The 12,116-nt window shown below is 38.7% G+C and overlaps 1 protein-coding gene across 6 annotated transcripts in view; it reads right to left on the bottom strand.

Moving 5' to 3' along the window:
- Positions 1-6,263: 6,263 nt before the first annotated feature.
- The window catches only part of TMPRSS5 (transmembrane serine protease 5), a 94,998-nt gene continuing 89,145 nt past the window's right edge, over positions 6,264-12,116 (bottom strand). For 5 of the 6 annotated variants that reach the window (XR_009249462.1, XR_009249463.1, XM_058686765.1 and 2 more), the window contains one exon: positions 6,264-6,646. Coding sequence is in view for 4 of the 6 variants with exons in the window: in XM_058686757.1 (XP_058542740.1) it covers positions 6,573-6,646 (74 nt within the window). In the remaining 2 variants the exon portion in view is untranslated. Of the gene's footprint in view, positions 6,647-6,806; positions 7,139-12,116 lie in introns of those variants that run through there. The other variant, XM_058686759.1, reaches the window with a different exon arrangement.

Raw genomic sequence — 12,116 nt, forward strand, 5'->3', positions numbered from 1 at the left:
GACTTAACAGATATATTCAGAACATTTCATCCTAAAGCAGCAGAATATACATTCTTCTCCAGTGCACATGGAACGTTCTCCAGAATTGGCCACACGCTGGGACACAAATCAGCCCTCAACAAGTACAAAAAGATCGAGATCATACCATGCATATTTTCAGACCACAACACTATGAAACTCAAAATCAACCACCAGAAAACAATTGGAAATGTAACAAATACCTGGAGAGTAAAGAGCATCCTAGTAAAGAATGAATGGGCTAACCAAGAAGTTAAAGAGGAAATTAAAAAGTACTTGGAAGCCAATGAAAATGATAACACACAGTCTAAAACCTCTGGGACGCAGCAAAGGTAGTCCATTGCTGCTGGACGCAGCAATCCAGGTCTCCCTATAGAAGGAAGAAACGTCTCCGATACACAACCTAACGTTACACCTTAAAGAGCTGGAAAAAGAACAGCAGCTAAACACAAAACCAGCAGAAGACAGGAAATAATAAATATTAGAGCAGAAATCAATGCTATTGTAACCAAAAACAAAAACAGTAGAACAGATCAATGAAACCAGAAGCTGGTTCTTTGAAAGAGTTAACAAAATTGATAAACCATTAGCCAGTTGGATCCAAAAAAAAAAAAAAAAAAAAGGGAAAGGACCCAAATAAATAAAATCAAGAATGAAAGAGGAGAGATCACAACCAACACAGCAGAAACACAAACAATAATAGGAGAATATTATGAGCAATTATATGCCAACAAAATGGGCAATCTGGAAGAAATGGACAAATTCCTAGAAACATATACACTACCAAAACTGAAACATGAAGAAACAGAAAATTTGAACAAACCCATAACCAGTAAAGAAATTGAATTAGTAATCAAAAATCTCCCAAAAAGGGGAGCCAGGGTGGCTCAGTCGGTTGGGCGTCCAACTCAGGCTCAGGTCACAATCTCACAGTCTGTGGGTTTGAGCCCCATGTTGAGCCCCGTCTGTGCTGACAGCTTAGAGCCTGGAGCCTGCTCCGGATTCTATGTCTCCCTCTCTCTCTGCCCCAACCCCCGCTCAAGCTCTGTCTCTGTCTCTCTCAAAAATAAATAAACATTAAAAAAATTTTTTTTAAATATCTCCCAAAAAACAAGAGTCCAGGGCCAGATGGCATTCCAGGAGAATTCTACCAAACATTTAAGGAAGAGTTAACACCTATTCTCTTGAAGATGTTCCAAAAAAAGAAATAAAAGGAAAACTCCTACTTTTTCTATGAAGCAGCATTACCTTGATTCCAAAAACAGAGACCCCACTAAAAAGGAGAACTATAGCCAATTTCCCTGATGAACATGTATGCAAAAATCCTCAACAAGATATTAGCCAACCGGATCCAACAATACATTAAAAAAATTATTCACCACGACCAAGTGGGATTTATACCTGGGATGCAGGACTGGTTCAATATCCACAAAACAATCAATGTGATCCATCACATCAACAAAAGAAAGGACAAGAACTACATGATCCTCTCAAGAGATGCAGAGAAAGGATTTAAGAAAATACAGCATCCTTTATGGATAAAAAAAAACCCTCAAGAAAGTAGGGACAGAAGGATCATACCTTGAGATGATAAAAGCCATGTATGAAAGACCCAACGCTAATATAATTCTCAATGGAGAAAAACTGAGAGCTTCCCCCTAAGGTCAAGAACAAGACAGGGATGTCCACTCTCGCCACTGTTATTCAACACAGTATTGGAAGTCTTAGCCTCAGCAATGAGACAACACAAAGAAATAAAGGCATCCAAATCAGCCAGGAGGTCAAACTTTCACTCTTCACAGATGACATGATACTCTATATGGAAAACCCAAAAGATTCCACCACAAAACTGCTAGAACTGATTCATGAATTCAGCTAAGTTGCAGGATATAAAATCAAAGCACCTAAATCAGTTGCATTCCTATACACCAACAATGAAGCAACAGAAAGAGAAATCAAGGAAGTGATCCCATTTACAATTGCACCAAAACCATAAAATACCTAGGAATAAATCTAACCAAAGAGGTGAAAAATCTATACACTGAAAACTATAGAAAGCTTATGAAAGAAATTGAAGAAGACACAAAATTGGAAAAATATTCCATGCTCCTGGATAGGAAGAACAAATATTGTTAAAATGTCAATACTACCCAAAGTAATCCACATATTCAATGCAATACCTATCAAAATAACACCAGCATTCTCCACAGTGCTAGAACATACAGTCCCAAACAGTTCCTATTTGGGAACCAGAAAAGTCCCCAAATAGCCAAAAGAATCTTGAAAAAGAAAACCAAAGCAGGAGGCATCACAATCCTGGACTTCAAGCTATATTACAAAGCTATAATCATAAAGACAGTATGGTACTAGCACAAGAACAGACACTCAGATCAATGGAACAGAATAGAGAACCCAGAAATGGACCCACAAACGTATGGCCAACTTATCTTTGACAAAGCAAGAAGGGATATTCAATGGAATAAAGACAGTCTCTTCAGCAAATTGTGCTGGGAAAACTGGATAGCAACATGCAGAAGAATGAACCTGGACCACTTTCTTACTCCATACACAAAAATAAACTCAAAATGGATGGAAGACCTCAATGTAAGACAGGAAGCCATCAAAATCCTTGAGGAGAAAGTAGGCAAAATCCTCTTTGACCTTGGCCGCAGCAACTTCTTACCCAACATGTCTCCAGAAGCAAGGGAAACAAAAGCAGAAATGAACTATTGGAACCTCATCAAAATAAAGAGCTTCTGCACAGTGAAGGAAACAATCAGCAAAACTAAAAGGCAACCGACACAATATGAGAAGATATTTGCAAACACCATATTAGATGAAGGGTTAGTATCCAAAATCTATACAGAACTTATCAAATTCAACACCCAAAAAAACAAATAATCCAGTGAAGAAATGGGCAAAAGACATGAATAGACGCTTCTCCAAAGAAGACATCCAGATGGCCAACACATGAAAACATGTTCAACATCACTCATCATCAGAGAAATACAAACCACAAGCACAATTAGATAACTCCTCACACCTGTCAGAATGGCTAACATTAACAACTCAGGCAACAGATGTTGATGAGGATGTGGAGAAAGGGGAACACTTCTGCACTGTTGATGGGAATGTAAACTGGTGCAGCCACTCTAGAAAACAGTATGGAGGTTCTTGAAAAAATCAAAAATAGAACTACCCTATGACCCAGCAATTGCACTACTAGGTATTTATCCAAGGTATGCACGTATGCTGTTTTGAAGGGGCACATGTACCCCAGTGTTTATAGCAGCACTATAGACAATAGCCAAAGTATGGAAAGAGCCCAAATGTCCATCGATGGATGAGTGGATAAGGAAGATGTGGTATATATACTATATATATATATATATATATATATATATATATATATATATATATACACACAATGGAGTATTACTCAGCAATCAAAAAGAATGAAATCTTGCCATTTGCAACTACATGGATGGAACAGGAGGGTATTATGCTAAGCAGAATTAGTCAGAGAAAGACAAATATCATAGGACTTCACTCATGAGGACTTTAAGACACAGAAGAGATGAACACAAGGGAAGGGAAGCAAAAATAATATAAAAACAGGAAGGGGGACAAAACATAAGAGACTCTTAACTATGGAGAACAAACAGAGGGTTACTGGAGGGGTTGTGGGTGGGGGTTGGGCTAAATGGGTAAGCAGCATTAAGGAATCTACTCCTGAAATCATTGTTGCACTATATGCTAACTAACTTGGATATTTACGTAAATTTTAAAAATTAAATTAAATTAAATTAAATTAAAAGAAAAAGAAAGAAAAGAAAATTACTTTCAATTAAAAAAAATTTTTAATGTTTATTTTTAGAGAGAGAGAGAGACAGCATGAGTGAGGGAAAAGCAGAGAGAGAGGGAGTCCCAGAATTTGAAGCAAGCTCCAGGCTCTGAGCTGTCAGCACAGAGCCTGTCACGCGTCTAAGTCATGAACCATGAGATCATGACCTGAGCCGAAGTCGCATGCCCAACTGACTGAGTCACCCAGACACGCCTAAAGTTACTTTTAATTTTATAAAAAGACTATCATCTTGTATCTAATCTTTTGGTATTTAAGTCTTTCACTTATATTGAGAAAGATTCATTCATAGTAATGCCCTGTTGGTAGTTAACATTATAATTAAATTGACAGGCATGCTGTCCTAAAACATGCTGGCAAATTTTTTAAAACCAGCTTTCCAGAAAACAAAATATATGCATTCAGTAAATTCTGTTCATTAATTCAGAATTGAGGAGCACCCCAGACACCTGGCAATTTCTCTGACCCCAGTGGGGCTCTCTACCTTTCAACTCAATTCTGATACTATCTACCCAGAGATGGCATCAGGTCCCATAGGTTAAGAGCTCGGTCCCACAGGTCAGCTCTGTGCTGCAGGTGATCAGCAGGCTGCAAAATGGAGATTCTAACAACCCCCTTCTTGGTTTATAGGCTCAGGGCTCAGTCCTACAAGACTGCACACACACACCCCAACTTCAGACATCATCTGCAAGTGCAGGCTGTCTGTCGCCTGTGCTTCTGATCAATCGGCTAGAAATCAGAGGTCCCCATGACCCCCTTCTAGGATTCAATTAACTTTTATTTATTTATTTATTTATTTATTTATTTATTTAAAAAAATTTTTTTTAATGTTTATTTATTTTTGAGACAGAGAGAGACAGAGCATGAACGGGGGAGGGTCAGCGAGAGGGAGACACAGAATCCAAAACAGGCTCCAGGCTCTCAGCGGTCAGTCAGCAGAGCCCGACGCGGGGCTCGAACCCACGGACCGCGAGATCATGACCTGAGCCGAAGTCAGCCGCTTAACCGACTGAGCCACCCAGGCGCCCCTCAATTAACTTTTAGAGCAGCTCACAAACTGAGAGAAACAGTTTACTTACTAGATTACCAGTTTATTATAAAAGGGTATAACTCAGGAACAGCCAGACGGAAGAGATGCTTAAGGAAAGGCATGGGGAAAGGGGGTGGAGCTTCCATGCTGAGTGTACTCTTCTTCCTGAATCTCTGCCTTTTCACCACCCAGAAGCTCTGTGAACCCTGTCCTTTCAGGTTTTCAATGGAGGCTTTATTACACAGGCAAAGTTGGTTAAATCTTTGGCCATTGGCAACTGAGTCAAGCCTCCTGGAGGTCAGGAGGTGGAATTTAAAGTTCCTTCCCTCTAATCACATGGTTCATTCTCCTGGCAACAAGCCCCTCCATCCCCTACCCCCTCTCCCCACCCCCATACACCCCCACACCCCACTTTGGGTGCCTTTCAAAAGTCACCTCGTTAACAAAACAAAGAGCACCTTTGTCTATTAAACATACTGAAAGCATTTTTTACCTGTCCCTTGTCCTAACTTTGTTTATGATGCCTTGGACATACTGAACTGTTGAGTCTTCATGTAGTTAAGCAACAGACCTCTCTTGCTTTTGGCTCTTGGGTTTGTATCTTTCAGAGAAGAGCCCCTCCCTTTGCCAACATTTTCTTTTTCCTGTTGACTTCATGGGTTTACATCTTGACTCTGACTCTGGCTGGCTCCATGCAACACAAAGACAGTGATGATATCTGCCAAGTGAGCCAGTCAGCCTGCATCTAGACAGTAATCTACATTTTAGATATTAGTCTCTGTCATTAAAATAAGTGTATGGGTTTTTTTAGACTTATCTGTTTAATTCCTCTGGAATGAATGTTTATGTGTGGGGTGGTGGTCGTTTCCTTAGGACGCTGGGATGAGTACCACAAACTGGGTGGCTTAAAAGAACCAATATGTATTCTCTCACAGTTCTGGAAGACAGAAGTCCAAAATGAAGGTGTCAGCAGGGCCAAGCTCCCTCTGAGACTCTGGGTGGAAGCCTTCCTTGCCTCTTCCAGCTTCTGTTGGTGAATGGCCACCTTGGTGTCCTTGGCCAGCAGCCCCATATCTCTACTCTCTGCTTCCACCGTCACTGTGTGTGACATCTCTCTGTGTGTCTCTGTCTTCACAGGCTGTGGCAGTTTCCTCTTTTTATAAGGACACCAAGCATATTGGATTAGGGCGCACATTAATGACTTTGTCTTAACTTGGTTACATCTGCAAAACTCTATTTCCAAATAAGATCACAGTATCAGTCAGGGTTCTCCGGGGAAACAGAACCAAATATATACATGTATAATATTATATTTTATACAATGAAATAGAGAAAGAGAGAGAGAGAGAGAGAGAGAGAGAGATTGATTTATTTTTTGTAAATTGGCTCGAGCAATTATGGGGACGGGTGAGTCCAAACTCTGTGGAGCAGCCAAAAACTGGCAGGGTGGAAATTCAGCTAAGAGGTGATGTTGTAGTCTCAAGTCCCAAAACCATAGGACAGGCCAGCTAGAAACTCAGGCAGGATTGCTATGTCTAGAGGCAAATGTGGGGAGAGCAAGCCCAGGCTGTGTGCACCTCTACGTTGTCCGGCTCCCTTCTTCACTCAGAATGGAGCAGCTCACAGTGAGGTGTGGGTCTTGGTCTCCTCTCCTGTCACAGTTCAAGCCAAGATTCTGACATCCCAGGGGAAAATGAACTCACAGGCAAAATCCACCAGCCACCTGAGAAGCATCACTGTAAAAAGAAAGACAACAAACTGCACAATCAATACAGGATAAATAAGAACCAATGGCACAAACTGATCAATAATGCAAAATAGGTATAATAAATAAGAGGAGGCAATGGTAAGATGAAGCAAAACAAAGCAGTTATTAAAAAGAATCAAATAGAAACACCAGATACAAAAAATTTAATCACTGAAACAAAGCATTCAATAGATGATGTAAATAATAAAAATGGATTCCACTGGAACATAGACAAGTGAGCAAGGTGATCAGGTTGATGTCTTCTCCAGAATGACACCGGGAATAAGAAAAATATAACAGAGGGGCGCCTGGGTGGCTGATTCGGTTAAGCCGACTTCGGCTCAGGTCATGATCTCGCGGTCCATGGGTTCAAGCCCCGCGTTGGGCTCTGTGCTGACAGCTTGGAGCCTGGAGCCTGCTTTGGATTCTGTGTCTCCCTCTCTCTCTCTGCCTCTCCCCTGCTCATGCTCTGGTTCTCTCTCTGTCAAGAATAAACATTAAGGGGCGCCTGGGTTAAGCGTCCGACTTCAGCCAGGTCACGATCTCGCGGTCCGTGAGTTCGAGCCCCGCGTCAGGCTCAGGGCTGATGGCTCGGAGCCTGGAGCCTGTTTCCGATTCTGTGTCTCCCTCTCTCTCTGCCCCTCCCCCGTTCATGCTCTGTCTCTCTCTGTCCCAAAAATAAAATAAAAAACGTTGAAAAAAAAAATTAAAAAAAAAAAAAAGAATAAACATTGAAAATAATTTTAAAAAAAGAAATATATAGAATTAGAAGCTAATAAATAGAAAAATAAGCTAATAAAATGTAGGTGTTATCACCTGTATACTAGGAAGTCTTGAAGAAAAGAAAGAAAGAAATTTTAAAAAGGAATGTGTCAAAGAAAAAAAATAGCTAAGCATTTTCCAAGATTAAAAAAAAGAGGAAAAGCTACATGGGCTCATGGGGTGTCTAATCAGAAAGACATGAGAAAACTCACGCCTAGACACATTACAAGAACATTTAAAAACATGGAGACAAAGGCAAAACTCTAAAGGCTGCCAAAGAAAAGGAGATGGTCCTTCATGAAGGAATGAGAATCTGATAAACATCCAATTTCTGTTCAATAGTTACAACACAGGCCAAAAGACAGACATATATTCTTTTCAAAGTGTTAATGAACTTCAAACCAAGGATCTACCTTGAACAAAAACAAAGATTTAAATATGCCATAAAAATAATCTCGGGCATAAAAGGCCCAAATAAGCTAATACATGAAAGTCTCTTTCAAACAAAATTCTCTCTTAGCGAATGTGTTCTAATTGGAAAAGAAATGAATCCATGACACTACTATGAGATAAAAATGAAATGAGAATCAATAAATAACTTAAAAAAGTTAATTCTGTATTGAAAAGTAGAGGGAGAAGGAGAGCTAGAGCTAAAAATAAAGAGATGGAGAGAGAAAAAGAGTGAGACTGAGAGAGAAAGAGAGAATATCAAAAGTATTCATAACCACCCGGAAATAAACTCTGGGCAACACTAACACAACAAATGAGCAGTGGATGAACAATAGTTCTTTGCAAAGGGAGCCAAGTGCAAAGTGAGCATATACTTATTTTGTTATAGAGAAACATATAAACACTGATAGAGAACCTATGAGAAAAAAATAAACACATATATGATTTTTAATAAGCTTAATATAACCATCAAAATGAGTAAAAATAGAAGTCAAGTTTTCGAACAGGCAGAAGAAAACTGTATCTGATGAAAGACATGAAAGGGAAAAAAAGCAAAGAAAAGTAAAATACAGTAAGTATAAATTAGAAATAAGAGGAGTGAAATAAACACTAATATAAAATCAACTACATAATTTGTGTTCTGGATTGAATTGTGTCCCCACAAAAAAGACACATTGGACTTTTAAACCCCAGTACCTCAGAATGTAAACTTATTTGGAAATAGGGTTGTCTCAGACGTAATCAGCCAAATTAAGATGAGGTCTTACTGGAGCAGGGTGGGACCCTAACTCAATATAACTGGTGTCCTAAGAAAAAGATGGCCACAAGAAGACAGAGAGGCAGGGAGAAGTCCATGTGACAACAAAGGCAGAGACTGGAATTATCCAGCAGCAAGCCAAGAAATGCCTAGGAAGAGATGGAAAAGGATTCTCCTGCAGTTTTCAGAGGGAGCATGGCTCTCCTGACACCTTGATTCCAGGCCTCTGGCCACCAGAACCACAAAACAGTACATTTCTTTTTACAAGTGTTTTTTTTTTTTTTAAGTTTATTTATTTATTTTGAGAGAGACAGTGAGAGTGTGAGTTGGGGAGGGGCAGAGAGAGAGAGGGAATCAGAGAATCCCAGTCTCCACAGTCTCAGAGCAGAGCCCGGTGCGGGGCTTGAACTCAGGAAACCAGAAGATCATGACCTGAGCCAAAACCAAGAGTTCAGGCTTAACTGACTGAGCCACCCTCGCACCCGGATTTCTGTTGTTTTAAAAACCCAGTTTGTGGTACTTTGTAAATGGCAACCTTAAGAAACGAATACAATTTGTAATGGATGAAACTCACCAGTCAGAAGACAGAGATTCACAGACTGGAAGGTTTTTCTCTTTCGAAAAATAATAATCGGCAATGTTTTCTCAAAGGAATATTCATAAAATACAAGGTGACAGGAAAGCCACAAATAAAAGGATGGAAAGGGGATATGCAGTAATTTTGAGCCAAATAAAACAGGAGAGTGAATTGAGTGTCAAATAAAACTGAATTCAAAGCAAAAATAAATCATAATGAGGGATGTTTTTTAAGGAAAACAAAATCAGAAAGCTGTAACAATTTTGAACATACATGCCTTTAAAGAACAGCTTCAAGATATAAGATGCAATAGCGTAACTACAGAGAGAAACATATAGAAATTATTTCAGAAACTTTTAAAAAATGTTTATTTATTTTTGAGAAAGACAGAGATTGTCAGTGGGGGAGGGGCAGAGAGAGCTACAGAGGATCCCAAGCAGGCTCCATGCTGACAGTGTCCAGCCCAGTGCACAGCTCGAACTCACAAACTGTGAGATCATGACCTGAGCCAAAGTCGGGTGCTCAACCTACTGAGTCACCCGGGCACCCCTATATTAGAAACTTTTGTACAACCATCTAAGAAACTAAGAAAATGAGCAGACAAATAATAAGGGATGACAGAGGATATTCAAATGACATGATTCACACACTTGAAATAATAATTATATGGGAAGGGAGAATAACTTAAAAAAACTGACTAACAAGTGGGAAAAACACATTTTTTTGAGCACACACTGAACATTTAAACAATTTACCATTTAGCAGATCAGAGAGACTCAACACAGGTACCAAAAATCAACATTATACACATTATTACCTGAGCACAATGGATTAAAGTGATAAGCTATCACTTTAATACCTTTAAGGCCTTTACATCTGGAGAGTAAATGGCATGATACTCAATAACCCTTGGGTTAATAAGAAAATATAGAGGAAATTATAAAATACTTGGAAATGAATGATAATGGGAAAAGTACATGACAGAATTTAAGAGACAGCTAGAACAGCCTGAAGAATAAAATTTATGGCTCTGAACGTATTTATCAGAAAAAAATAACAATTAAAAATGAGCTAAGGTTGTAGGCTTTTTTCCTTCCAAGATTAATTAACATATGGTGTAGTATTGGTTTCAGGAGTAAAATTTAGTTATTAATCACTTACATATGACACCCAGTGCTCTAAGGAGCTAAGGTTTTAACTCAAGAATTTAGGGAATGAACAATAGAACAAATATAAAAAAAAGAAGAAGAAGAAAGAGAAAAAGTAAGGGCAGAATTCAATAAACAACTGGACCAAAGCAGCAGCAACTACAAAGTAAGTAAAAACCAAGCCAGAATCTGGACTTTTGGAAAGATTGCTAAGATGTACTAACCTCCATCAAGAACCGATAAACGTGAAAAAAGATGCAGATATACAAAATTCAGAATCAAAAAAGGGAAAATACTTATAGACACCAAAGAGATCAAAATAATCATATAATAGAGCATTCCGGATAGCTATTCACTAGTACAATAAAAGCAAAGATAAAATATATTTAAAACATTAAAATATTTAAAATTTATAGAAAAAGTATAAAATATAAAACTGACCCAAGAAAAATTAGGAAATTTGAACAAATTGGCAACCAATAAAGAAATTGAAATGATTGGGGCGCCTGGGTGGCTCAGTCAGTTAGGTGTCTTCGGCTCAGGTCATGATCTCACAGCTTGTGAGTTCAAGCCCCACGTCAGGCTCTGTGCTGACAGCTCAGAGCCTGGGGCCTGCTTCGGATTGTGTGTCTCCCTCTCTCTCTCTGCCCCACCCCTGCTTGCTCTCTGTCTTTCAAAACTGAATAAACATTAAAAAAAAAAAAAAAGAAAAGAAACTGAAATGATTAATAACAACAAAAAAGGGACACATACCCCTATCACAAGGGGGAAACATGGCCTCAGGCAGTTGGTTTTACAGATGAGAGCTCAAAAAATATCTGGAACAATTTGCTTTAGAAAGTAGAGAAAAAGAAAAAGCTACCCAGCTCGTTCTATTAGACTAGTATTAGATTAATTCCAAACCCTAATAAAAAAGGAAGAAATAAAGAGAATGGCTCTTTTTCACTTACAGATCCCCCAGATCTTAAATAAAATATAAGCCAACCAAAGTCAACAAAATATAAAAAAGTAATAAGTCATCATTAAATTAGGTTTATCCCAGTAATGTAAAGATCATTTGACACCAGAAATCACTGGATATGATCCATATCCTAGACTAAAGGAAAAACACTAAATGATTTCAAAATTTTTAATTTTATTAGAATTCCACATATACTTATGATAGAAACCCTCAGCATAAATAAAAGGGAATTCCCTTAACTTAATAAAGGACTTATGCCCCAAATATACAGCACATATCATACTGAATAGAGAAGATTAGATTAGACATGGTGTTCATTATCACCATTTCTGGGTATCCTGGCCAAGACTTGTCATACTAATAACAACAGCACAACAACAAGAAGTTGTAAGAATTCAGGGGTGCCTGAGTGACTCAGTCGGTTAAGTGTCTGACTTTGGCTCAGGTCATGATCTCACAGTTTGTGAGTTCGAGAGCTGCATCAGGCTCTTTGCTAACAGCTCAAAGACTGGAGCCTGATTCGGATTCTGTGTCTCCCTCCCTCTCTGCCTCTCTCCCTCTCTCAAAAATAAATAAACATGAAAAATTTTTTTAATTAAAAAAAAAAGAAGTTGTAAGAACCCAATGGGAAGTGATGAAACTGCTATCATTTGCAAATTATATGCTCATCTATGAGGAATGCCAAACTGTAAAATTCAGCAAGGAGGCTGGATACAAAAACAGTCTCCAAAGATCAGAAGCATTTCTGCAGATCTATAATAACTATCTAGAAATAGAAACAAAAAAAGACATGATTCACAACAG

Source organism: Neofelis nebulosa, chromosome 10 (assembly GCF_028018385.1).
Source record: "Neofelis nebulosa isolate mNeoNeb1 chromosome 10, mNeoNeb1.pri, whole genome shotgun sequence".
In the NCBI taxonomy this organism is placed as follows: domain Eukaryota; kingdom Metazoa; phylum Chordata; class Mammalia; order Carnivora; family Felidae; genus Neofelis; species Neofelis nebulosa.